The 26,301-nt window shown below is 45.0% G+C and overlaps 2 protein-coding genes across 3 annotated transcripts in view; one reads left to right on the forward strand and one right to left on the reverse strand.

The window, feature by feature from the left end:
* The first annotated feature begins 120 nt into the window (after positions 1-120).
* On the forward strand, positions 121-5,889 carry ORC6 (origin recognition complex subunit 6). 2 transcript variants are annotated; one of them, XM_036390181.2, is made up of 7 exons: positions 121-192; positions 584-713; positions 1,507-1,670; positions 2,742-2,831; positions 3,642-3,754; positions 4,949-5,020; positions 5,311-5,889. In XM_036390181.2, exons 1-7 carry the CDS (start codon positions 128-130, stop codon positions 5,475-5,477), a joined length of 801 nt encoding a protein of 266 aa, XP_036246074.1. In that variant the 5' UTR covers positions 121-127; the 3' UTR covers positions 5,478-5,889. The 2 variants fall into 2 exon arrangements, with proteins under 2 accessions (XP_036246074.1, XP_036246075.2); XM_036390182.2 differs by lacking the exon at positions 2,742-2,831.
* Positions 5,890-6,243: 354 nt separating this feature from the next.
* Positions 6,244-26,301, reverse strand: part of MYLK3 (myosin light chain kinase 3) — a 45,626-nt gene continuing 25,568 nt past the window's right edge. Inside the window, 14 exon segments of the mRNA XM_054516140.1 lie at positions 6,244-7,938; positions 8,781-8,913; positions 11,861-12,013; positions 13,009-13,094; positions 13,096-13,138; positions 14,548-14,618; positions 15,336-15,477; positions 16,098-16,207; positions 16,491-16,584; positions 17,729-17,834; positions 19,021-19,574; positions 21,629-22,067; positions 23,294-23,384; positions 24,343-24,408. Coding sequence (XP_054372115.1) covers positions 7,867-7,938; positions 8,781-8,913; positions 11,861-12,013; positions 13,009-13,094; positions 13,096-13,138; positions 14,548-14,618; positions 15,336-15,477; positions 16,098-16,207; positions 16,491-16,584; positions 17,729-17,834; positions 19,021-19,574; positions 21,629-22,067; positions 23,294-23,384; positions 24,343-24,408 — 2,160 coding nt within the window. The 3' untranslated portion in view covers positions 6,244-7,866.

Raw genomic sequence — 26,301 nt, forward strand, 5'->3', positions numbered from 1 at the left:
CCGCCACCGCGCGCCGTCCATTGGCCCGCTGAGAGGAAGGGCCGCGCTGCGCGCCCATTGGCGGAGCGGGTGGTGATTGGCGGCGCGGCCGGCCAATGGGCTGCGAGCGCGCCAGGCGCGGCGGGCGATGGAGCGCGGGGCCGTGCGGGCCATGGCGGCCCGGCTGGGCCTGGCCGAGCCTGCCCTGCTCAGGTACCGCCGCTCGTCCCGCGCTGCCCTGCCCTGCCCTGCCCTGCCCTGCCCGCAGCCGGCTCCCTGCTGGTCCCGCCCGGGACAGCGGGTCCTGCCGGGCCGGCCCGACTTGACCCGCTCCGCTCCCCCGCGCCGTGCCTGGCACCGCAGCAGCGCCCGCCTTGAGTCTCGTGGATGCGCTGGGAGCCGCGGGCTCGGTGAAGCATTGCCGGCCCTGCCCTGCAGAGCTGCTGCTGCTCAGCATCAGGGAAGGGCGGCCGTGCCGCTTCAGCGCCCCGGGCCCTCAGGCCGTGCTGCAGCCGGACTGCCGACCCTTGGGTCGAATCCTGTGGAACGTTGTGCCTCGTAGCTGTGGTTTTGACGAGGGCTTTGTGTTCTGGGTGTTTTGCAGAAAAGCTGAGGAGTATCTGCGGCTGTCGCAGGTGAAGTGCACGGGGTTAATGGCTCAAATGACGGCGACGAGCAGTGCTGTGATGTGCCTGGACCTGGCGGCGAGTTTCATGAAACAACCGGTTGACAAAGTAAGGCAGAGCGTGTGACTTGGCTGGCTGGTGCATTCTGCCTGACTCCACAAAACCGCTGTTCTGTAGTGTGTGCTGGGAGCAGGAATGGGAAATAATAACTAACTTGCCCCTAAAGCCCGCAGTTTGCTATGGTAGACCTTTCACTGTTCCGTTTGAAACAGTGAAAATTGGGATCACCATCATAGTCCCTTCACAAAGTAAGCTTGCTTTGGTATAGTGTGAACTATACCAATGTTTGATTTGAACTCTTGTAGTAACAAATAGATTACCAACAAAGATGTTAAATTTAAGATGTCTCTTTTACTGTGGGGAGAAAGCAGCTGCTCTAAGAAATCTCTCACTGCAGGGGTACCTGTAAACCTCCATCTGTAAATCTGCCAGGTGAACAGGACGGAGCTGTCAAAATAACGCCTGGTAACCTATTCTGATTGTCCATTTACAGCAGAGGAGAATTTAATTGGACCTGACTCCGTGAAGGTCATGTCTTGCTCATGTCTTCAACCCAGGCTTTGGTAATTTTGGTCACTAATTACCTTGTGATGAAGGGGCCATCTCATATATAGAAATGTCAAAACTTAATCGCAGTGAAACAGCCTAAAAATATCACTGCATTAAAAGATGTGGCATTCCTAGGTGGTTAATCTTTCTGTGTGCAGTCAAAACATACATTATTCATTGCACAAATTTGTTTAGTGTAGTAACTGAACTTAATGGTTATATTGGTTGCCTGATTAAGATGTCAGAAAGGACTCTTGCTAATTCTTGGGGCTTGTCTTTGTCTTCTTGACAGAGCTATTGTGTCAAACTCTCTGGTTTGAACAAGACCACCTACCAGAGCTCCATGAAGTCTTTGGAGTGTTTGCTAGGGGTGAACCAAAGGCTGGGGATGCGAGACTTGGCTGTGCAGTTCTGCTGCTCAGAGGCAGTGAACACGGCTTCAGAGATCCTGCAGAGGTGAGGAAGCTCTGGTGGGCACACTGGGAACCACAAGTAGGGTTCTTAGCTCTTCAGCTGTGTAAAGAGCTTGATGGTTGGAAGGGCCAGATATCTCCTACTGATTGGAGCACTCAGGTGAGTTCTTAGCACTGAAAATCCAGCCATGAGCTGGGCCACTTTTTAGAATACCTATTAGAAAGATTAGTCTGTGAATCTCAGCAACTGATTGTCCAACTAGGAATTTTTCAGCTGGGAATAGTGTAAAAAATAAAGGATTCTAAATCCCTGTATTTGCCCATAGCATCACACTGTCATCCATTTAACTGCTGATCATAGCACAGTTCAGAAGTAATGCTCAGTAGAAATAAATCCTCCCTTTTGGGGATAGAGATCTCTTAAAATACACATCACTCTACCTGTGAAACCAATAGCTAGAACACTTCAGTGGAGATTCAGCAGAGTTAACTAAAATTTCCCATTCTGTATGATCTGCTTTGAGCAGAGCAGTCCCTGAAGAGCTCAGGGCTGTCCCCCTGATAGCACATGTTTAATGCTGTTAGGTTAGGGCACAAAGGCTGTGCCTTCTTGGTGGCACTTAATACAAACTGGAAAAAAATAGCCTGGGGCACGTGGACAATAAAAAATGACATTTTTCAGTGCTGCACATCCACTCTGTCATATTCCATTTATAAGCCTTCCTCTCTGTAACATTCCAGGGAACAAAGAAACTGTAATGCTGCTTCTATTGTAGGATGGATTTATGGAAAGCATCTCACTGTAAATCTTAAGATGTTAGGGAGAGCTAAAAGTGCTGTGTGGATCAGGAGCACAATAAGTAGATTTTAGTGACATGCCTTGCTCCAGATCCCCGGTTTGAAACACCTCTAATTCCAGAAGAGGAGGCCATCCCAGCCCCCTTCCTTTCCTCACCTGTTTTGCTCCTCTCAGGCAGTAGCAGCTGTTTCTGCTTGAGTGAGTTGCAGAGGCCCAGGTGGCCCAGCAGACCTGTCCAAGGTCAGAGTGACAGATGGATTTGAGAGCTTCATGTGAGGCAAATGCCCGGTCCAAGGGTCTCTTGCTGTTCCCCAGGTACGAGTGCAGCCTCTCGGAAGCACAGCGAGCGGACCTGGATTTCTCCAAACCCCTGTTTGTAACAGCTGCTCTGTGCACTGCATGCAGGTGAGTGCAGCCCAGAGACCTTCTGGTGAAATGAAATACCTGCTGAGACACCAGCCAGTGCAGCAGCTCATTCATTCAGGGTCTTGCTTAGCATATTCTGCTGCCCTGCTCCTGCAAAGCTGGGGCAAACCAGCCCTTTCCTCATAGTGAAGTCTTCACTGTGCACTGCACAAAGCAAAAACTTATATGGCTTCTGGTGAAATGCTGCTCAAGTTGCAAGAAGGGCTTCTGAGCACCAAGAAGCAGCTATTCTGAAGAAGGAAAATCCCCAAGAGCTACACAATCCCATCCCGAGGGTGCTGTAGCATTTGGGAGATGGCTCTGATAGCTGTAGGCCCATGTCAGCTAAGAGAGGTGTGTGACTCAGCCAGCACCCAAAAAGAATTTGCTTGTATGCAAAGATCTTCCTCCCTCAGCATTATTACACTTTGTGACAGTCTTATTCAGAGTATAGGTGCTGTGTAGTTGCACAGCTCCTGACAAGGGCTCTCTTGACACATTCAGTCACATTCAGCTATTTGTTATAGTGGCATTTTGTCCTGGTTTCCCTGAAAATCTGAAAAGTTACCTTTTCCTAAAACAAGTCCTTATGTAAACTGAACTCACTCTGAGTTTCATTTGAGCTGTATTGACTGAGTAGTGCAGGGTCTGGTTTTTAACCAGATTTGTTTCTGAATAACACAAGGATAGCTGACAAAAAGTCAGGCCTGCCTTCCTCATTCTCACAGGCAGTTTGTACAGTAATTACCACCTCACCTAAGTGACAGTTGATGGAGTGTTGCTTTGTACAGAGATAACTTTCTCTTGTAGGTGTTTGAAGCTAAAAGTGGACAAAACTAAAATGGTGGCTACATCTGGAGTGAAAAAAGCAATATTTGACCGGCTGTGCAATCAGATGGAGAAGATAAGCCAGCAACTCAGCAGTAAGTTTTGGCTTTGGCCTCACAGTGGCCCCGTCCTGTTACACTGGTGATTTCAGTCTGATCACTTTCAGCTGTCCCTTTCCAGCCAAATCTGCCCTTCCATTCCATTCCAACATGTTTCCTGCAGCCCAGTTCCACTCCCAGTCCTTGCTTCTGGAGAAGTTGCAATAGCTTAGCAAGAACAAAACCAGAGAAAAAGTGGCAAGGACAAAAATAATATTTTCCTCTCTTCTCAAATGCTCACTGCTCTTTACAGTCTCTGCTGCTGCAATTTATTCCTTGCTTCTCCCATACTACCTGACCTATCTTGGATTCCTCCCTCTTGCCTGGTTTCTGCATCCTGTTAACATGGCAACCTGGCACACAAATTATCACAAACATCTTCTCAGGCTGACTCACTCCTTTCCCCCACTGCAAGATTAACAAACATAAGCCTTGCTGCTCTGCTACCAACTCAGCCATTCCCTGGCACCACCCCTCCTCATAGACTGGGCAGATGTCAGGAATATTTCTTGCCCATTGTTGAGCCTGCAGCTCTCTCTGCTCCCTTTTGTGGGGGAGAAATACAATATGTGCCCTAATGTCCTTGTATTTCTGCTGCTTCCTCTTTCTCCTTTTTCTTTTCCAGCTTTTTTTACTTTCCCACTGAAAGTTATTCTCTCTCCCTGTGTCTTCATACCCTGATGTTTCCTGCAACATGCTGCCTGAATCTACCCCAAAAGCTGCTACTTTCTCCTAGGCATGTGCCCCATAAAACCCCAAACATTACCCAGCCCTAAAACAACTAAAGACAGCTGGGAATTTCCAGAAGAATTCAGGGAAGAAGTGTGCATCTGTATACCTGCACAGCTCCCTGCCTGTTGTGGGTATCTATGAAAATAGTGGGAATGGAATACAAAGGAAAGAAAGAATTGATAATCCTGCCTGAGTGACCTAGAAGAGTAGCAGTGTGGTTTGGGGCAATGAACATGGTGGGTCAGTGTGGTTACCAATGCAGCAGCCTGCTAATTAAAGCAGCCAGTTTGAAGTGCTGGCACCTCTTGTAGAGCTCAAGCAACAGTCTGGACCAAGGAACTGCTCTGACTGGACAACAGTACTTGTGGAAGGTGGCACTGCTGTCAAAGATTCACATTTAAGCCACCCTTGGAGCTCCAAATACCATTCAAAAGCAAAGCAACTTACTTGTTTTTTTAGAGGCTGTTCCACTGGCTGCGGAGACCCCTGAGAGCTTGCAGAGCACCCTGGAGCAGTGTGAGCAGGAAGATGGTGAGTTGTGTTTAGCTGTGAGACACAATCACCTCACTGGAGTGGTTCTGAGCTTTCCTGCTGCTCATGTTGGAGTTGTGTGATGGGCCATGATGCTCTCAGTCCTGCAGAGCTTTGTGGGAGCACAGAGAGCCTGGCAGCAGGACACGGGGTTTATCCTGGATAGTACCAGTAGAACGAAGGGCAGCTGTGCTATCCTTCCTGCTGTCTGTCCATCTGCTCACTGCCTGCTATCCCCAGCAGCATGCTGCCCATGATGGCCTCTCATGGGCTTTCTTGTTTCCTCACAGGCTCTGAAGAGGATGAGGAACTGCCATGTAAACAGTCAAAGACAGAAACTAATCAGGACTATGAGGAATGGAAAAAGAAAATCCTGGAAAATGCTGCTAAGGCAAAAGAAACAAGGAGTACTGACTCTGTAATGCCACCCAGTAATGTAACTGCTGCTTGCTCTTGATTTTAACTCTCCCTCTGCTCTAACAAGAGACCCAGTAGCACATGAATGATGGCTGCCTGGGAGACAGCTGATTTTATTTAGGTTTTAAGTATTTAAGAATGTTATTTTTAATAAATGACACCATGGAGTGGTGGGATTTTACAGAAGTGTGTGTGACTGCTCACAGGCTGTGGCATTAGGGGTAGAATAGCTTAATTCTCTTGCTACAAGAAGAGGGTAACATTCTAATGCTGCTTCAAGTGTAAATAAGTTATAAGTTACAGGCCCTTGGGCCCCTGGCTGGAAGCAGTCAGTGAAATAAGAGGAAAGGGACTAACAGTGCCTTGTTAAACTGCAAAGCCAGCAGAAAAATAAAGCCTTATTTTTTAGGTTTTTTTTGGGTTTTTTAAATAAATATTGTTTAGTCAATGAATTTGACTTATTTTCTTGTGTATAGGAATGAAATCTCTTGTGCTTTTGTAAGGGGTCCCAAATATTCCAAGTACTGGAAAGAAAAGCTTTGTATTATGACATCTTCTTGGCACAGGTACTTGGAATGCAAAATAAGAAACATAGAGGAGATGCCTGTGCCTTAAGAAGGCAAATACCCAGAGGGAAAGGATGTTGACTGGGCAACAGATTTTTTGTGTCTCGCAGTCATAAGCTTAGAGAAGAGGTCTTTGTTCCATTCTCTTGTATGTTTTCTGCCTGGCCTGTATTTCTGGACCCACCCAGAAATACTTTCAGGTTTGTTTGGCAGCGGGGCTTAAACCAATGTTGACGAATATTCTTGTTCCACTTTGATGAAATTTATTAGTATTAATTCAGAAATATACAGACCAATGAATACAATGACATTCAGCATGCAGAAACACTGTGGAAGGAAAACATGAACAAAAGTGGGCCTTCATAGAAGGTGATAAATTATCAAGATTCTTCTCTGTCCCAGTTCTGGAAATGCTGCAAAAAAAGTCAGGACTTTGCAAAGTGAGAAGCACTTGAGTGGAAAAGATTGCCTTACTCTGGTCTAGCTATCTTACAAACCTCATCATTAGCAACCAACACTTCTGCAAATTCAAGGGCTCTCAAAGTCCATAAAGTTCAGAGGAACTTTACAGGTGCCTTTGCTGAAAAGCTACTTTCAGTAATACTAGTTTCCATTTTTCTAGGAGCCCATCTAGTTCACACTGAGTTTTGCAGAATCCAGAACAGGAAACCACAGGTTTAATAAATAATATTGTACTTTTATCTGAGAGATTGTAAGTGGCTCCCACTCTATGCATAAGAGTTTAAAATCCAAAATAAGTTAATATTGTGAAGAAAAGGTTTAATGTTCAAGAGCTAAGTGAGGGGGGAAAAAAGGGCTTCAACCTCCTAACTGGACTAAAGGCAGAGTCTGGCAACAGTTTCCCTGTCACTGAACCTATCAGAAATGAAACCTGCTTTGCATGTCACACCATAGCAGCTTCTCATACCGCATTAAAATTTCCAGAGAGGAGAAACAAATCCTCAAACTAGAATGCAAAATAGCAACTTAAGTGCTGCAGTCATGGACAATGAAACGCACTTACAAGTTTTAAAAACATAAAATCTCTGGAACTCTCCTCTTTTCTCTACAACATGAGATCTTTTTGCATAGACCCAACAGTCATTAGGTGATTTGTATGCATGGCAGTTTCACACATCTCCTTCCAGAAGTTCAATCAGTTCAGCTCAATTCAACTTGCCCTAAGAAACTGCAGCAATGGACTGACTTAAGTTACCTCAAACCAGGGTTCCTCACAGTTCCTAACTATGCAGTGACTATTTTTTAAAGGAGAATAGGATAATAAAAAACCAAAACAACAAACCAAAACCATCCAAGCTGGAGTTGCACTGAAGCATCTTCATGTTGTGGGGAAATTACCTTTTGGAAAGAAATACAGAAGAAAACAATGTCTGTATCTTTTGTTTAAGTAACAAACACCTGAGGGACATGTTGTGCCACTGTGTGGCAGTTCTCTAAAGCTGGTAACTCACAAACATCAGTCAGGAAAAAAAGTCTAGAGATCCCATGCTTGGTGTGAGAGACCAGAAAACTGCCAGGGGTTTTCTGCTATAAACACACCAATAATACTCTGCAGAATCAAAGCCTTCAGTAAGAAGTCAGCCCCAGTAACAGCCATGTTTTTCCACCACTGTATAGAACAACTAAAAACTTGTAAAAACAAACAAAAAAAAGCTTCTGCTTTTAGAAATCTTGTGTTTCTTCCTTAAGGTTCTTCTGGAACCACAGCACTAACACACAAAATAATTGAGGAAGACAGTCCCAAAACCTTATGTTATAAAACAGGGATAGAAATGTTTGGAGACACTGAGTCCCCTTCCACGTTCATGTCCATCTCCAGGAGTGGAGGAGGTTCACCCAAGCTCATGCAAGCTTGACAGACATACTCTGAAATCTCTTCAGCCTGTTAGCAGCAGCCACCACATAAAAGTGTTTCTGTGAACAGAACAGAACAGTCCAAGTGTGAGTGCAACCAAGGTAAAGGAACTTCCCTGCAGCTGCCAGGGATTTCTCTTCCTGGTAAACCCATTTCCCTCTAGTGACCCCCAGCCTGTGTGGGTTGCAGAGGTTCCTGCACAGCACTGAGGTTCTGCAGTGTTATTATGAATTGTACAGTGATAGGTCTTTAGATTGTGTCATCTTTAAAGTGCAAGTGCAGAATTTTGCCACCAAGCAGTTGCAGTGCAGGACTGAAAGAAGTGTAAGCCTCTGGTTTAACTCCTTGGCAAGGAAATGCAACTCCCCAGTGACAGAAGAGAAGGAAATGATCCTGAGTTTGCCTCACAATTCCACAGACTTCCTTCTAACAAGATCACTGTGTTCACCTTTTAGGATCAATTATCTACAATCAAATAGAGACTCAAACACAAATTATTACCTATCACTTCATAAAAACTTAGTTCAGAAGGAACCTGAACTGCAGAGGGAGGCACAAACTGCCTTAAGTTATATCCCTCCTCCTTAGTGACAACAGATCAGTGCAACTGCTAGCAATGGAAAAAGTGTAAGAGAATGAGCTTTTAATATAAAGTTGCATCTGAAGCCTCTGAGCACGTAGAAAGAAATATGAAAAATCTTGTAAACAGCAGTCAGTGTGAAAATTGAAACCAAACTTGTTAGAAATAGAAGCAGGACCAAACACTTCATTTACAGCAAAAACAGACTTCACATCTGGTACTTACAGCCAAGAAGCCTGTGGGCACCAGTGAGCCACCACACAGGAGGAGAGAATGGCTGTGCCTGTGGTGTGATTTCCCTGTGGAAGCAGCTTTATTTACCTTCCATTTCCTGTGGGTCATGTAGCTCTGCAGGAGCAGCTGGGACTTGAGGCGGAGCTTGCACTGCTGGGCCTTGGCAGGGAGGTCCGAGAGCCACTGGTGCTTCAGGCACTGCGTGGCGCTCATCCGGCAGCTGTGGGGAGAGGGAGAGAGCTCCGTGAAACCCGGCCCTCCGCTCCCCGAGAGCTCCGTGAAACCCGGCCCTCCGCTCCCCGAGAGCTCCGTGAAACCCGGCCCTCCGCTCCCCGAGAGCTCCGTGGAAGCCCGGCCCTCCGCTCCCGAGAGCTCCGTGGAGCCCGGCCCTCCGCTCCCCGAGAGCTCCGTAGAGCCCGGCCCTCGCTCCCCGAGAGCTCCGTGGACAGCCCGGCCCTCCGCTCCCGAGCCCGTGAACCCGGCCCTCCGCTCCCCGAGAGCCGGGGAGCCCGGCCCTCCGCTCCCCGAGAGCTCCGTGAGAGCCCGGCCCTCCGCTCCCCGAGAGCTCCGTGAGAGCCCGGCCCTCCGCTCCCCGAGAGCTCCGTGAGAGCCCGGCCCTCCGCTCCCCGAGAGCTCCGTGAGAGCTCGGCCCTCCGCTCCCCGAGAGCTCCGTGAGAACCCGGCCCTCCGCTCCCCGAGAGCTCCGTGAGAGCCCGGCCCTCCGCTCCCCGAGAGCTCCGTGACAGCCCGGCCCTCCGCTCCCCGAGAGCTCCGTGAGAGCCCGACCCTCTGCTCCCCTCCTCGGAGCCCCGGGCTCCTCTTTGTTAGTGTCCTAGGGTGACATTATGATGCTTGTATCCCCATCCATCTTCTGTTTATGCTGGATATTATGTTCTGTGCCTTCAAGACTGGCTCTGAAGAGTGAAACTTTTGTTTTGGTTTTGCTATCAGCCGCTCCCCCACAGCTGGTGGGACACCCAGGGCAGTACATGGTGCTGCTTTTGCTTTTTGCTTGGCTTTTTGCTTTGCTCTTGCTTCTGCTTTGCTCTGCTTTGCTCTTGCTTTTTCTTCTGCTCATTAGTTAGTTTAGCTAAGCAGTCCAATTTTTTTCCTGGACTGTTTCTCCTTTCCCCTTTTTTTGGAACCTGCTCTGGACTGGGACCTGGGAACACCAAGAGTTTGCACCCTGTGGCTGCAGCAGCTGCCCCAGCACAGGACGGACTGAGAACAGAGCGACCACTCCCAAGAGAGACTTTCTGAATTTGTCATCTTTGTCAGAGCGGTGACAGAGTGGTGCCATCCGGTATTGTTCATTTTGTGTGCTGGGGGTGCTGTGCCTGTTAAATAAACAGGTTCTTTCCACTTCTCTCTGAGGAATCCTTCCCGAATCGGTGGGGGTAGAGACCGTGTGGGTTTGCTTTCTGGAGGGGCCCCCTTTCGGAGATTTTCTCCCAAATTTGCCCTAAACCAGGACAATTAGGGATAAAGAAACTGCCCCGAATGAACGAACACGGGTGCAATGCCCGTGCCCGGGATCCTGACAGCATCCTGCACTCTCCAGCAGGAGGGGTGAGCGGGATGAAGGACGGCTGCTGGCTCTGCAGTGCCTCGCTTGAGCGGTGCTTTAGTTAATGTATCAATTTGCTATGCAAATTCACAACTTTGCTAACAGAAAAGTAACATTTGTGGTGTTATCTGTCTGTCCTGACAGCACTAGCTGTGCCTCGTATTTAAAACATATTCTGTGCCTCATATTTAAAAAGCACAATTGTCTATTCACCCTAAACTTGGATCAAGTTAAGCATACTTAATATCCTCACATCCAACAATGGGCCCAAATGCCACAGCCTATCCTAAAATGTTTGGGAAATATATGGTAACAGAGGAAATCTTGAGGTTGAGCTGTTGAGAACAAAGTTCAATTTGCCTTTCTTCAAATCAAAAACCTATACCTAACTCCTGAGCTCTGTCTGAGCTGATGAGAAGACAACTCCTGCCTGCCCACCCTGATTTCAGCAGTCAGGAAGGGAGGGAGGGGGCTGAAGGTCCTGCCCAAGGCCAGACCCAGGGTCCCAGCAGGGCAAAGGTGCCTGGGCTGCAGGAGAGCTGGGGCTGCCACACACCCTGTGAACAACGGGGCCAGCTGATCCCTGCTCTGCCACTCACTGACAACATTCTTCTCTCACATACTCCCTTCATTCACAGCTCCTCACCAGACTTTGAGAGGGTGCCTCTGGACACCCTAATCCCATTGCACAGAAGAACTGAAAACTCCAAAGTTTACAGTCTCACAGCAAATCATCATTACAGTCTGAGAAAAAATCCTTAGATGTCTCCTGCTAGCAATATGCTAAATTTCACTTAATTCTTTGTTTTTCATAGCAACCTATTGTTCAAAATGGAATTAGTACTAGAACTGATTTGTCTGATTTAGGTAATCATCTGGAAGCTATTAATATTCTAAGCACTCCTTTGAATTCCCCTCAAACACACAATCTGTTTTACTGTATGCATCATTTCCTGATTTGATTAGTTTTGTATCACTACTCAGCAAGAGAAAAATTTCTGTTCTCCCAGCCAACCTCCCAGCCATGGTCTGACATCAATATGATCCTGATTCTCTGTATTGTTTCATATCTGCAATCACTTTGGATCTCAGTGGAGCCAAGAATGAGAAGCCACAAGCAGAGTTAAGTCCCAAATGCTCCCTAGTATCTCCCAAAAGCCTGTAAACCACTTTTGAAGAGAACAATGCACATTTTCACAGCTGCAGCTTCCATTTATCCTCCATGGCATTCAAGAGGCATTTTTGCAATTTCTGTCAAGGCTTGTGACAGTCCAAACTAACAATAGAAACAGTGAAACAGTTTTTGCTCAGAGAAGCAAAAGCTTTAGAGATAGATTCCTATACTGCAAACCCTTCCAGATTTCCTGTGTTCTGCCTGTATTGATGCTACTGTACAAAGCAACTTTCCTCAGCAAGGGTACACAGACACTTTCCTTTTAAATGGGGGCTTCTGAATCACTGAGGAACTGCACAGCAAGCCCAGAGCCAGCACACAAAAATGTCACGTAGCAACTTCTCATTGTTGGCTGCAATCCAAACAACTGCCTGGTAAGAATTTAATATCATTGGTGCCACTGTGCTCACAATCAGACCCAGGTACCTTTTCTCCTTCACAAGCAGTCTGGAAATAAAGTCTTTGGCGTCCTCTGAGAGCTGTTCAAATGCTTCTGCATCAAAATCCCAGCTGCAATTGACTACATAATTCATTGTCTCTGCATCAGTCTCTCCCAGGAATGGGGACAGGCCACTAAGCCTTAAAAAAAGAAAGATGGGGTGGGGGAGAAGAGCAGTTATCATATGCAGGGTGTAGTTTTCCTTCTATGAATCCTCTGCTGTGTAGCTGTTGTTATCTTATGGAGGGTTCCACTTCTCAGTCCCTGCCAGGATAAGGCAACAGTTTGGGGCAATAAAGTGTTGCAATTTAGTGTTACCCCCTAGCAGTTCCCTCAGGTCAGGGAGTACCATTAATAGATCCCTAAGGAATGGATTCAGTGAGGAGTTAGGGACATCCTTCAGTGCTTTCCCAGCTAGGAAAACTAGAGGGACTCAAGAGCTTTCCCAAATCAGGGCCCATTTCCTTATGTGGCTTGAATTAAACAGAATTCTGAACAATAAATTACTTTTTACAGTTATTCTCTAAGCCCATCTTTATTGCTTCCATCATTTATTACTTCATTCAATTGGGTTTTGGCTAACATACAAATTTAAACCAGAAATGTATCCAGTTCACAAAAAATGCCTGTGAAAGATTCTGGGATGCAAAACAAGCTCATCAGAAGGTAGAGACTTTGGACAGACAAGCTGTCCATGGTTGCCATCCAGATGTCAGAGAAAAGTTTTAGCCCTATTCATGACAGGTCATTTCGTAGACCCATGGCACAACACAGATCATATTAATCCTCCTGAGAAGATGCACACCAAGTCTAAGATTATAAAATGATCAGATTACAAATTTAAAAATTAATTCAAGTCCTCAAAAATTAAAATTCTCACATGTTTTGGGCAACTTTTCAGAGTAAAAAAAAATACCTGACCCATTTACCATCACCTTATCTAAGTAAGATGATAAGGGAGAAGAACATTTACATATTTATCAAAAGGCTCACTTGTTGTTTAGAACTTTGGACAGACAGTGAAGTGCCCCTGTATGGAAAGCTGGGGGTTTTAGCAGAATTCACTGGGAGGGGTCACAGCCAGAGGGGCTCAGGGGCTGCTGCAGCCTGGCCTGCAGAGCCCTGGGGCACTCACAGCATGTATGTGATCACACCCACACTCCACATGTCCGTGGGGAAGGACACAAAGTCATAGTTCACCACTTCGGGAGCCAGGAACTCCTGGAGTCCCAAAATTCACCTTCAGCTTCTCGCAGGGTTTGTACCTGTACCAAAAGAAGAAGAGCCATGAGTCAGGAGCTGGGAGCTCATCCCCCCAGGGAAGAGCAAGGCACAGCTTTTGGGAGCATGGCAGGGGAGCAGAGCTGAGTGCTGGCAGCCAGGGCAGCTCTGGGGTGACCTCAGGGGAATATTCCAGCATTGTCCCTCTGCCAGAGCAAAGCCATGAGGAAGAACAAGACCTTGCAAAGGGCTCCCCCAAAGAGTGGCAGCAGCTTTACCAAAGAGTGGTAGCCAGACACCACAGGATGCTTTCCAGATGTTGTCCAAAACCCATAAAACAAACAAAGCAGTTTTGATCATACAAGATTTGGAGAGCAGTGGATTAGTGGGATGTCCCCAGCTACAGCTCAGGGTGAACATCTGCACCACAGATATAACTCAATGTAACTGAGGTGGGACTGAGGAGGATTATTTGGGCTTGGGAACAAGTAACAGTGACCCCATAGAGGGGAAAATGACCCTGTTCTTTTTGCTACTGCTAACCAGGGAAAGGTTACAAAACTGAAGCAGTAACAATTGCCACTGAGGGCAGCTGGAGTCACATCTGTGTTCAGACAGAACAAACCACTACAGCACTGCTTGGAAATCCCTTTCTCCTGGATGATCTTGTTCCCAAAACAGCCCTCCCAATTAACAAACCAACCAAATAAAACTCCAAACTCAATGTACATTTCTTTCCTTTCACAAGTATTTTATGGAAACAAAGTCCTTGAACACTTGTATACAAGCACATAAATATATATATATGCATGAATGAACCATATTTTATCTGAAGAAAAATCTCAAAGGATTTAGAAAATAATTAGAGAAATATTATTGTTCTTACTGTCCTAATAATAGTAGAAATAATTCCTTTTTATTCTAGGGCACTTGACCTATGCTTTCACTGCTTTTCTTTAAACTCATGCAAGCAAAATAAAAGAATGGAGAAAATTTCCTATTTTTCTGAGGGTTTCCCTGTTTCACATGGGATGGCTCAAACATGCTGTTGTTTTTTTCTTTTTTTTTTCCTTCAATCAACTCAACTACTTGAAGAGTTTAGCAGATAATTTCTACAATTAGAACCTGCACCATGAAACGCTGCAGTCAAGAAGTCTCTGGGAGCCTTCACAGAGTCCCTAGAGTAAAAGCTCTACATGGGGAATAATTTTGAGATAATTAGAACAGTAGTAAAGAGAAATGTTATTTGAAAAAGTAATTAGATAATTAATGCACACAGCAGAAAACTCATGCCTGCAAAAGCATAATGTTTAGCTCATTCACACAGAATTATTACAGAGCCATCAAAACACTACCCCCCACCAAAGAACTACCAGAAACATGTCAGAGGTTTGATTTGGTGAGTTTGATTTGGTTTTGTTTTTTAAAATAATTCACAACTGAACTTTCTTACCTCCTTGCTAATCCAAAGTCAATAATTTTAATCTGGTTTCCTGTGTGATTTACACATAGGATGTTTTCAGGCTACAAAAAGAGAAGAGGATATTTTGAGTTAAATGTTTGAGAGAGATATCTAGCAAAAGATAGTATAAAATTCCCTCCATAAAAAGCCACAAATGCACCCTGTTTTATTTTTTTTCCCAATGAGAATGTTTTTCTAGGTGGGGATAGGGGGGTGATGGGGTTCAGCTGCAGAACTGTCTATGAGCCAGCCTGGTTTTAATGTCATTTGTGTAAGGTGCTCTATAAACAGGCAGGAGAAAACCAGTTGGTATTTCTGTTTAAAAATATCCATTATTAAGGGACTATTAGGAAAACATTGCAATTTTGCTGCAGGTTGGTTCCAGGCAGTAAAAGGTACAAACTATAGAAGATGATTGAACAGGTATTGTACACTGTTAAACAGGGAAGGGCAAATAGAGGGGAGACTGTGGGCATTTCCAGCCAAGGAGGTTTTGGGTGGGTTTTTTTAATCCATGATAAAAGGGAATTGTTTAATGCTACAGAGAATGAAAAGCATCTGATTTAAGAAAGGCAAAAGCCCAGAATCCTGATGATTCCAAGCAAGCTAATGAACAGAAATTGGAAAAAGGTAATGAATCTCTACAGCTCCATTCATTGCAGTCATTAATTCTATTCCTTTATGACATGAGTCCATGAAATGAGAAATTACTCCTCAGTAATGAGAGACTCTGTGGTGCCTATAGCAGCCCCACTAAAGCACAGAGAGCACAAACTGACCTTCAGATCTAAGTGCAGAATGTAATGCTGGTGCAAGTAGTGGACTCCTTCACAAATCTGCTTGGTGAACAGGATGGCATCCAGCTCTGTCAGGTGGTAATTTTCATCTGTGATCCGGTCAAATAATTCCCCACCATCAAGACTAAAATTTTCACACAGAAAAGCATTAAAACCCTAAAATCTTGCATTAGCCCAATTTATTTCCACATTGGGAATTAGGCTCTGTAATTGAGGATCCTAACAGAACATCCAATATAAAGTGTATCAGCAGCCTCAATGACTTCAAGAGACTTATTCCTCTTGAAATTAAGTATCAATCTAAATTCAAAAATGGGAAAGTTGGCACTAGTATTTGGGGCATACATGTCAAACCCAAACCCACATGACCTGGTGATCCTATGGGACCTGGAGAACCTACAGAGAGTACTAAAGTGTCTGTTGTTCTCTCATCTTACTAGTCATGGGAAAATAAGTCTTCAACCTACAAAATTTACTACATGGAACTTCTCAAACTGAAATCTGTTTCACTGAACTTAATTCTGCATAGAAGAGAAAATGACTCAGAGATAAAGCTCTGACAAGCTTTTAACCTGAAGAAATTACTTTTAAAGCATTGTTTCTTCCTTCTGAAAGTGAGATTAACTCTCACTTAGGCTGGGAAACCACTCACTTCTTCACAGCTCAGAATTATCACTCCCTATTTGCTTTAGTGACCTGAGAAAACCCAGACATCTGACAATTCCTGAGATCATTTAGACTTACTATTCCATTATCAAAGTGATATTATTTTTGGCTTCAAAAGCATCATAAAGCTGGATCAGATTCACGTGATTTAACTGGTTCATGATGTTAATTTCATTTTTTACTTCCTCCTGAAAAAAATAACAAAGTAACAAAAAATAAGCAAAATACACTCCTTGAATTCCAACATACCAAAACAGAACTATTTATAAAGCCCAACAACAGCTACATCACAGATCTCAAGGGGACTGGGGGTTTAATCATGAATACAGGAGATGATGAGTCACAGCAAGCCCAAGATTTTGCAGTATTTGATGGTACCCAAGGATGAGCTGCCCCTCATGGGGCAGCTGGGGGCAGTGGTGCTGGCCCTGGCAGGGAGGGCAGGCTCAGAGCTCCTAGCAGTGGGGTTACCTTCTCTTTGGCTCCTTTCACTTTGATGATTTTGGCTGCCAGGTTGAGCCCCGTCGATATTTCTGTGCACTTGTGGACTTGCCCAAAACGCCCCCTGTGGATGCCAAGGAAAAGATGAAAGATGGGAAAGATGGGAAAGATGGGAAAGATGGGAAAGATGGGAAAGATGGGAAAGATGGGAAAGATGGGAAAGATGGGAAAGATGGGAAAGATGGGAAAGATGGGAAAGATGGGAAAGATGGGAAAGCAGCTCAGCACAGAAACCTCTCCTGGAACTATTCTTATCATGAGCAAAAATAGCCCAGGACAAAGTGAACGGAGTCGGGTGGCCAGCAGCATGGAGCTCCTCTTTCTCTCAGCTTATGAAGGATTAGGTTTATCTTTCCAGCCAGTTGTTCAGTGCTTACATTAAAATATTAAACCCCACTGGTCCTGCTGAGGTATGATGGCCTGGCCATGCTCTGGCTCCCTTCTGTAACTGGACCCCCTTGCTGTCCTTCAGAGATATGTTAGTGGCTCTATTAACAAGGATATTTCTGTCCTGATCCCAGAACTTTTTAAATGACCATAAGACCAGTAACTGTAGCCACTCCAGAGCCTGCATTTCTGGCATGCTGTAAATTCTCCCCCATGTCATGCAGATATGTTAATGCCCCTTGGGATGATTCCTAACCACCATCTTCCCTGCTGTTGCATCACATTGCTTATGCTTATTAAGCCATATTTGTATGTGGATCCATGTGTAAATCAAGCCTTCTTGTCACATAAGTAAGGATACAGGAATACAAAAGCTGAAGCAGCTGCAGACTTCCTATGAGTGAAAACTAAACATAAGGTCAAAATAATTATAACTCTTCTTTAGTTTTCTTTAATGTGCAGCTCAGCACAGAAAAGAAAAAAGATTTTGGACGCTGCCTGGCCCAAAGGGCTTTTTTGACTTTTCAAATGCTCTGAATCTGTCTGCCTTAAGGGTACAGGTTCTTCCCACAACACTGAGGCCAGGATTATTAAAACAAATGAAAAGAACAGTCACCAGGATGGCAGTGAGGCATCTGAAAATGGGGCTGGGGCAGAAACCACCCATCTAAGGGACATCCTTGATGTAGGAGCAGCTGTCATCACCCCAAGGGCTCCAGGATGAACCCACCCCCTGTGGCTGCCGAGAGCTGTTCTGTCCCTCACACCCAGCCCTTGGGGCCAGCTGCAGGCTCCCAGAGCTTGGGGACAGGCACACTTACCCCCCCAGCACCTGGTGCCGACACACGGAGTAGCTGGCGGTCACCTCCGCTTGCCTGACGCTCACGATGCGGTGCTCGAAGGGAGCCGGAGGAGAGGGGCTGTCATCTGCAGGGGACACAGGCTGCTCTGACATGGCTGCACTCACCACTGCCCTGCTCCACCTCTTCACACCGTGGATTTCACCCCACAGCCTGTGAGGGGCTTTCACTGCTAAATCCTTTGCACAGACAAGGAATGCAGTCCCAGAACTGAGATCAGCATCCCATCTCCTGAACCTCCACTCTGTTTTTTTAACCCACTGGACAACACCTTCAGGAGACCAACATCTTAGTTTATGCATTAACAGAAAGGGCCACCAGAAAATACTACCTGAAAGTTTGAAAAAAATTACACTTATCTTTTAATTGTTACGTGACAGCCAGAAAAACCAGCAAAAATACACAGCACTGAGGAGTGAGGACAGTGATTGATAAAATCATGGGGTTCCTCTTAGCAGCAAGAATTTTGCAGACAGTTTCCAAATTAAAGCTGCAATTATTAGCATTACAACTACTAAGTTTAGTCTGTTTGTGGTAAGCTAAATTAGTTAACTATGATCACTCAATGTCCAAGGTTTTCTAGGGTAAAGTTTCATTAAACCCATTTTTTATGTCCCCTTGAAAGCAATTTTAGAATTAATCTCCAGGTATCTCAAGCTGCAATTTAACATGTATTCAACTCATCTCCAGCCCCTGCTCAGAAAGCCAGAGCAGTCAGGTCATCTGCCCATGTCTGTACAGTCTGGAACATACACACACACGTGCTGCCAGGAGAGAGCATTCCCTGAGACAAAGCAACCAAGTGTTCCCCCAGGAACCAAGAGATCCGTGGCCAACAACACAACAGGCCACAACAAGGAACATTTCCTGAAGTACTTTTTGTGCTCTGGATCTCTAGTCCATAGTTGCTGAAGTGTGCTTGGTTTGCACCCTCTATCTGAAGGAACAAATGCTTCATCAAAAGAAAATTGTTTTTTTCAAAATTCTCATATTTCTCATCACACATACACTTCATGCTATTTTATTTTAAATGAATTTTTTCCCCAAAACACACTTTAAAGGGAAAGTTACTATTAAAAGAATCTGTGAATTGTTATTCACATAGCCAAAGGTACCCAATGCAAAGAGCCCTTGAAGTGTAAGACATGGGTGTTCTATTGAGCACTGCTCCTGCTCTTGCTGTCTGTACAACAGGCAGGAATAGAACAAAATCCTCAATGTACAAGTTTCAACAGCAATTATGAGCAACTTACCAATGATTTCTCCTTGAGTGGGAAGAGCTCTGCCAACTGCCAGAGATTTGGTCTTCTCTGGTGCCTCTCCTGTACCCTGCTGAGCATCATGTCTGCTTCCCCCTGCAGTCTCAGATCCCCTCCTCTCAGACTTGGTATCTGCTGGGGATTTTTCTGCTTTTGCTGTTTCTTGATAGATTTTCACTTTTGCCCCTGCATCTTTCACAGGCTCCTTTGCAGAGGTATTCTTTGATGTTATGGGCTCACATTTTAATTCTGATTTCTCTTCAGCTTTTTCACCTGGTTTGGGCTTGCTCAGGGATGGCTTTTGCTTTCCTGTTTGAGGTGCAAGTTCATTTTGCTTATTGTCCCCTTTAACTTCTGAATCTGGCTTGGAGCTGATGTTTTTAGCACTCTGTTGCTGTTTTAATTTGTCAGGCTGCTGTTTGACTCCTTTCAAGTCTGCAGGTGTGGATTTCACTTTGGAACTTTTACCTCTGCTGTCACTTACATTTCCCTCCTTGGCCATCTCAATCTTTTCTTTCATGTCAGTCATATGTACACTGATGGATATCCTGCAGAGCAAACAGGAGACATTTGATATTGATGCAGGAGGCCAGCCTGGGTTTTGTAACTTTGTGGGGCAAGAAAAATCTGTTTCCAAACCCATACATTTCTATAGTATGGATAAAACCTAACTGTACCAATCCTGCTGGGAATGACCCAGGAACACCAAGGGGAGAGCACCAAAAATCATACTGGCTCTTTCTCTGTGTCCTCCTCTCTCTACATGTCTGCCCCTCTGCTGAACAAAATGTCTCACCCTGCAAAGAGTTAATCCCACATTTGAAAACTTACCCACTTTTTGCAATTATTACAGTTGGTCTAATAAAACACCACTCAGATACTGATTGCCTGCACAAATTACAGGCTGATTAGCTAAATGGCTGCCTGCTCACATGGCTCTACAAACCTGATGGTTTGTGTCCTCCTCCAGCTGGCTGACCTGCACACTCAGCCATCTGTGTTTGGGTCTTCTGATGGGATAGCATTCTTTCCACAGCTTTCTCTTAAAAATCTGGTTTTGATAAACTCTTTCACTCCAGCAATACTATTTTCCTTGACATTTTAACTACTGGAAAAGTTTAATGATTTTTTCCCTCTTGTGTTGCCTAAAAAGAGTACAGGTTAGAACCAATTCTCTGTGCTCCTAAACTCCATCAAAGACATTTGAGTGATAATGTTTGAGTCAACTGTTACAGCTCCAACTGTATGACTGACATGAGCAGTCTGATTTTACCAAGGCTGAACTGAAACTTGTGAAGTTGTAAAGGAGATTTTATACAATGGCAAATGAAGCCAGCTTCTGATGTCTGGGAGAGAACAGACCTCATTTTCACAAAAGTAATTGCCTCTTCCACTGGAGCAACCTCATTACAAAAGATGTTCTAAAAGAAAATGGTTCTGCTTTCTTAAAACAAGAGTGTGAAATGTCTCATTTTCTGCACCTTTAACACCCTGGTGCTGCTCTGGTGTGAGCTGGGAGAGCAGCTGAAGGCAGCTCTGAGCAAACACTTCCTCTGCTATCTAGACAAGCCTGAGCTCAGTGGGACTCTCGGGCACTTCTCCAAGCAGGGGAACACAATGTCCCTCTGATGCCTCTGTGTGGGCTTACAAACTTCATTAGAAGCTGCATCCATTTTAGAGAGGTGTTTACCACCCTCATGTGACTTCCCACTCCAAACCATGACAATGCTGGGCTGCAGCTGCCCCTGGGGTTTACTCCAGCTTCTGCCTTCCACTTACTTGCTGGCCTCCCTCATCCCCAAACCAATCCCTGGGGCTCAGACACCAAATTTGTACACAGGAACAATGGTGAAATTCCCCACCCAAAGTCATACATACATTTGTGGGTGTGTATGGATGAGAGTCTGTCACCCCCCCACACACATATAAAGCACTTTACAGCCACTCACACAGACAGAGAGGCATTGGGAGTTAAAATCTGCCACAGAAGTTCCATTTGTTCAGGTTTAGTTGGGAGGGGTCTTTTGGTTGTGGGGTTTTGTTGGTTTTTGTCATGTGGGTTTTTAAAATTTTAAATAAAAGGGATTAAAATAAAATCCCTGATAAATAATCCAAAGGAAAATGGACTATGAAACACCTGTATGAGGAAAATATTAGCCTGATAGAGATGAATAAATGAACAATCTTTAGGTGACCAAAACACTGAAAACACTGAGGAGAACAAACACAAATTCTTTGGTTTCGTCACACACTAATAAACATCTCAAATTCCTTTCACCCCCATGGCTATAGAAACCAAGGAGTTGGGAGGGAGGGAGTGGTTTGAGTGAGTGGTTTATAACTACCTGAGCTCCTCTGTGGTGGTTTCTGTGTCAGCACACAGAAGTGCTGCCACCTCAAACCCCTCTGTCCCACCTGAGCCCTGGGCTGCACAGAACTTTACTCAGGACCCCCTGAGCCTCCTGCCTTAACCCTTGTAGAGTCTCTCCTCCTCTCCCACCACACAGGAGCTGCCTCCTTTAATGGGCTGGCTTTCCTTTTCTCCCTTGTAAGCCATGGAAAGGTTCCAGGTCCCCCAGAAAGCCACCACCAAGGCCATTACCTGGTGTGAGTCACTTCACAGCCCGTGTCAGATATGGCCCTGGATGTGGAGGGCGCAGCCTCCCGGGACACCGCGCCCGCCGCTGCAGCTTTGCTTTCATTCTTGCCAGGCTTCTGCTGAACGAGCTGCCTGTGGCACTCAGCAGGGCCTGGGGCTCTGTCCCCCTTCTGGGCTTCAGCAGGAGCATTTTGGTTGCCTGCACGATCTTGATGTATGAAGGGAAGACCATTGTGTTGATTCACAGCTTTGACATCGATGTCCTTTTGCTGTGCACAGCTCTTAGAGCTCTGTGTTTTGCCAGCACCTTCTGCCCCTTGCTGCTGGGCTGTCCTGTCTTTAAGCTGGGGTTTGGAGTCAGCTTTGTGGGCTACAGCACTGGAAGTGTTCACCTTCTCACATGCTCCCTTGTTTTCATCCAGCTTTTTCACGCTTTTTGTCTCTGAATAAAACAATCCATTAATAAACTATCCTTGGCAATAGTCATGGCAAAACAGAGGAGGAATAAAGCAACACACCTCTCAAAATAACCTACAGAGTTACACTTGAAAAGATAGCAAGAATCCCCCAGAAGGTTTAAAATCCTTACATCATCAGGCTGGAGATATTACTCATGCTCATGGCTTAAACCCAGAGATTCACCTGCTGGACTTGGATTCCTTAAAGCAAAAAAAACAAAACCAAAAACCTGCAAGGCTCAAGTTCATTGTATCTAAAATCTGAAATCACTTTGTGGGCAAATATAACAGGTAGTTTAAGGCACTGCAGATCCTGCAGGACCCAATACATCCTTCTCCCCAGTTAGGGGGGTAGGGACATACCCAGCAGGACTCCAAGGGACACTGAGGCATGAGACAGCACCCAACTTGCAGTTAGCACAAAAGGATTAAAAGGTTCTCCATCACCTTCCCATGACAAAGGCTGTGGTTATTAACATTCAGCATGCCCAGATCACCAGCAACCTAGGTTTGCTCACAATTCTCTGTAGCTTTTGGGTCAGAATTGTGACCATTTGCTTTGTTTTTGTCACTTCCAAAGCCATGAAGCTAAAAAGGGGACTGCCCATAAGGCAAAGGATTCACTGACAATTTGTGAAGACAGCAGCATGACAGGGCCTGCTCAACATCACCTTCACCCCTGCTGCAGCTCCACAGGCACTGACAGTGGATGCAACAGGGCAGTGCCCTGACAGATGCACCCTAAATAGGAATCTGGCCCTGACACACCAGTGAAACTTGCTGATCAAAAAAAGATATTCCAGTGTCAACACATCCCTTTTTCAGAGAGGGGGAAGAGGGAGGGCTGCTTCAGAGGTATTAATGGAAAAGAACTTATTGGGTTTGCTATGTGATAGGGCCACTATCTTCACAGTACCTCCAAACAAGCTCTGCTCTCTGAATTCAGCTCACTGAAACCCAACTCAAAAAGCCCCAGCTCTTCAGCTAAACAAAAGTGCTCCTTTTAATCTTCTAGCTTTTTGTAGTGCTTGATCCTGGGGACAAATCATCATGTGAAGGTGGTGAGAACAATTCTATTCTCCCAGTACTGAGGGGCAAAGTTACTCAGTTACATCTGAGTAATTCAGGTAGTGGGAAATAGCAGGCTATTAATTTCCAGTTTGTCTGCTGCACATTCTAGAGCCTGCAGCATGCCTGGAGTGATACATACCTTCCAGAGGCTTCTTGCTTTCAGTCTGGGTTCCTCTGTTACTAAGCACATGCTTAGGTTTTGCACCACTCTCCTCAGACTTATCTTTGGCCTAAAAATGACAGGGGAACACAGAAATTACAGTTACAGCCAAGAGTGTCTATTTCCCACTAGGTTCCTGCAGCTATGTAGGCATTCAGAGTCTGTGAAATGGACAGTTACACCTCTTCTGAATTATTAGTCAGTGCTCTGTTTACTTCTTTCCTCCAGTCTCACCCTGCCTTTGCAGGCAGGCATCCTTTTAAAACAACATAACAGATTAATAAATTAGCTCACTGCTTTCCAACATTTTCACTGTCAAGGTTTTTGCCTCCTGTCATCTCTACTCACATTGATTAAAAAGTATGACATGTGAAACATGAAACAGTAGAAAAAGAAATGATGCTGTATTTCTGTTGCTTTTTGGCTGGTGACAGAATGAAAAGTAATGTTTCTGAATATATTTGTCAAAACATATTTGTCTCAAGGTACCTAAAAATTCATTATTTGACCTGATAAGAGGTGGTACCAAAAAAGAACCTCAAGTTTTAGATCAACGCTTGTGTATGCACTTGACATTTCACATGTCACCTTTAGAATTATTAAAAACAGAAGCAGATTTTTATCTTTAAGCAGTGTTTTCCCCCCAATTAATTTGAGAGGAGGGATATTTTCTAACAAGACTACTAAAGACCTCACACAGCAATACATGTGAAATCAAATTACAGCTGACTTCTGTGTAGCAAAAAGCATTACACAAAATTAGGGAAAGGCATAATATTTCCTGTGGTTGGCATACAGTTAAAAATCTAGTGATGATCGAGCCTCCTATCCTGATTTGTTCAAGCAAATAAGCAACACAAAGTATTTCTGCAGGTAACTGATTACAGCTGCACATCAGCCCTTCACCTGTTAGTAAAAGCAGTTAAGGATTTCATGCACCAATCCTACAGACTGAACAGAGTCTCCCCACCTCCCATTCCAAAAAACCCCAAACACCCAAAGAGCAAAAGTAGGAAAAAAATCATTACCCTTTTTATTACAGCTCTAAGCAAACCTGCAACAATGACCAGGGTGAACATTATTCTGGCACAACCCTACATGCAAAGAAAGCCTTGGGTAAGTGACAGTTTAATGCTGGTGCGTTTTTTTCTGGTTTTTAAGTAAGAAGTTAGAGGTTTGGAACTTAGGAAGCTCAATTCATAGTCTTTGTTGACTCCAAGCCCACAAAACTTCTTCCATAAGCATTCCCAAGGCATGCCTGGAATGCTGTCACAAACAGCTTCACCCAGAAATGCAAACAGGACCTCCCCCCTCCCAGCCCAGCCCGTGATAAGCAGAGCCCTGGGACAAACAGCAAAGGCTGGAAAACAGGAATAAGCAGGCAGCAAGTTCTTTTTCTGTGCTCCCCCTGCAACTGTGCAGCTCTTTGGACATGTCTGTGCTGCTGTCACAGAACAGGCTGCAAAATCCAGACCCAAGTTAGCACATGGCTCAGCACAAGGTAATTTGTTCACCTGTGCTCTCTGCACGTTTCCCCGCCAGGTCACGTTCACACACAGCCTCACTAACTCAAGATAGTTCAGATATCACTCAGTAGTCTATGATCAAAGGATGGACTTAAGGTTTAATAACTGACCTCATGCTCCAATTTCAAAAAGTGTTCATGACCAGAAACAAAGGAGGACAATGATGGTCACACTGGGGTTTGCCATAAAGGTGCTCGCCCACTACACCCTGACTGCTCTCCAGCCAAGGCACAGGTTGGAGCCTGGGACACTGACCTCCACCCCCTCCCAGTGCACCAGGTTGTCACCAGCAGGTCATTCCACCTCAATCTGCACCTGCCTATCCACAAAATCAAGCAAAGGACAGTATCTGTCTCCAGGCATTTTGCAGTGACTGTAATAACACAGCTTTACCCAAAACACATCAGACTTTCCCATGTCTCCAAAAACCTGTAGAACTGAAGCTAGAACAACTGAAACTGAGCTTTATCTCTATCCAGATTTAAGGTTGATAACTAATGCATGATTTATTGTTCTCAACACTAATGGAAGCACTTTATAAATTCTCCTGTCTCCTAACAGGCCAGCTCACTTGTCAGCCTCTGGCACTTAAAAAGGGAGACCAGGAGAGCACTGAAAGCTTGGAAAGTTACATTGTCATCAAACACTGCCCTGTTCTTCTAATGGGTTAGATGTACCTCCCCATCAAAGGATTTTACAGCTTTGGTGAAAAATATTTGCATTAGATATCAATGGACATTGTCATTTGAGCTAAATTCTCCTGACTGTAATCACATCTCCACACACATGCAGATCTGGAATGAATAAACATATTCCAGCCATTGCAGTTTTCCTCTCTTCCATTCCCATGGTGGGGTAGAAGCCACAGTGAAAACTGGAAGATCCCATTACCTAGAACTAATTCCACATGCCTGTAACTGTTAAAAAACAAGGCTGATCTATTTTCAAACACCATATCAGCTAAGTACTGCTCTTGCCTGTTCCTCACTCACTGTCCTCAGTAATTAAGAAATGCTTGGGAACTGATGTCTGGGAACTTGCAAACACAAGAACTACTTGATTGCAGGAGTGAATGCTGTCAATGGAGGTGATGAAGTCACAGCTGCATCACAAAAATGTAGCTAAAGACAACTAAGATGTCAAAGGATGTGTAAATCTGCTTAGTAACATGACCATAAACCAGCACAGGTCTCAGGAACTGCTGCTGTGTTCAGAATTTGTGAATGAACAAGGAAGTAGAAGCTTCCCTCAAAAAAACCCAAAAGCTTCTAGTATGTTACTCATACTTTTCACTGGGACCTCAATTCAGTCACTGATTTGGGTGACATTGCTGAGCTTTCAGCACTGGTAGAAGCTGAATTTTCCTTTCCAGTAGCAATCTCCTCCTCATAGCCCTTCCAGGGCTGCCCAGCACCCTTCAGGAACCTCAGACACTGTTTTGAGCTTACTCCCTGCCTTAAG

The sequence above is a fragment of the Molothrus ater genome, chromosome 12, assembly GCF_012460135.2.
Source record: "Molothrus ater isolate BHLD 08-10-18 breed brown headed cowbird chromosome 12, BPBGC_Mater_1.1, whole genome shotgun sequence".
NCBI lineage: Eukaryota > Metazoa > Chordata > Aves > Passeriformes > Icteridae > Molothrus > Molothrus ater.

Excerpts from the sequence above, each read along its gene's own strand:
- ORC6 (XM_036390181.2), top strand. The coding sequence starts at position 128 with ATGGAGCGCGGGGCCGTGCGGGCCATGGCGGCCCGGCTGGGCCTGGCC. Across the intron at positions 714-1,506 it reads TGAAACAACCGGTTGACAAA|AGCTATTGTGTCAAACTCTC; the intron begins GTAAGGCAGAGC and ends TCTTCTTGACAG. Across the intron at positions 3,755-4,948 it reads GATAAGCCAGCAACTCAGCA|AGGCTGTTCCACTGGCTGCG; the intron begins GTAAGTTTTGGC and ends TTGTTTTTTTAG.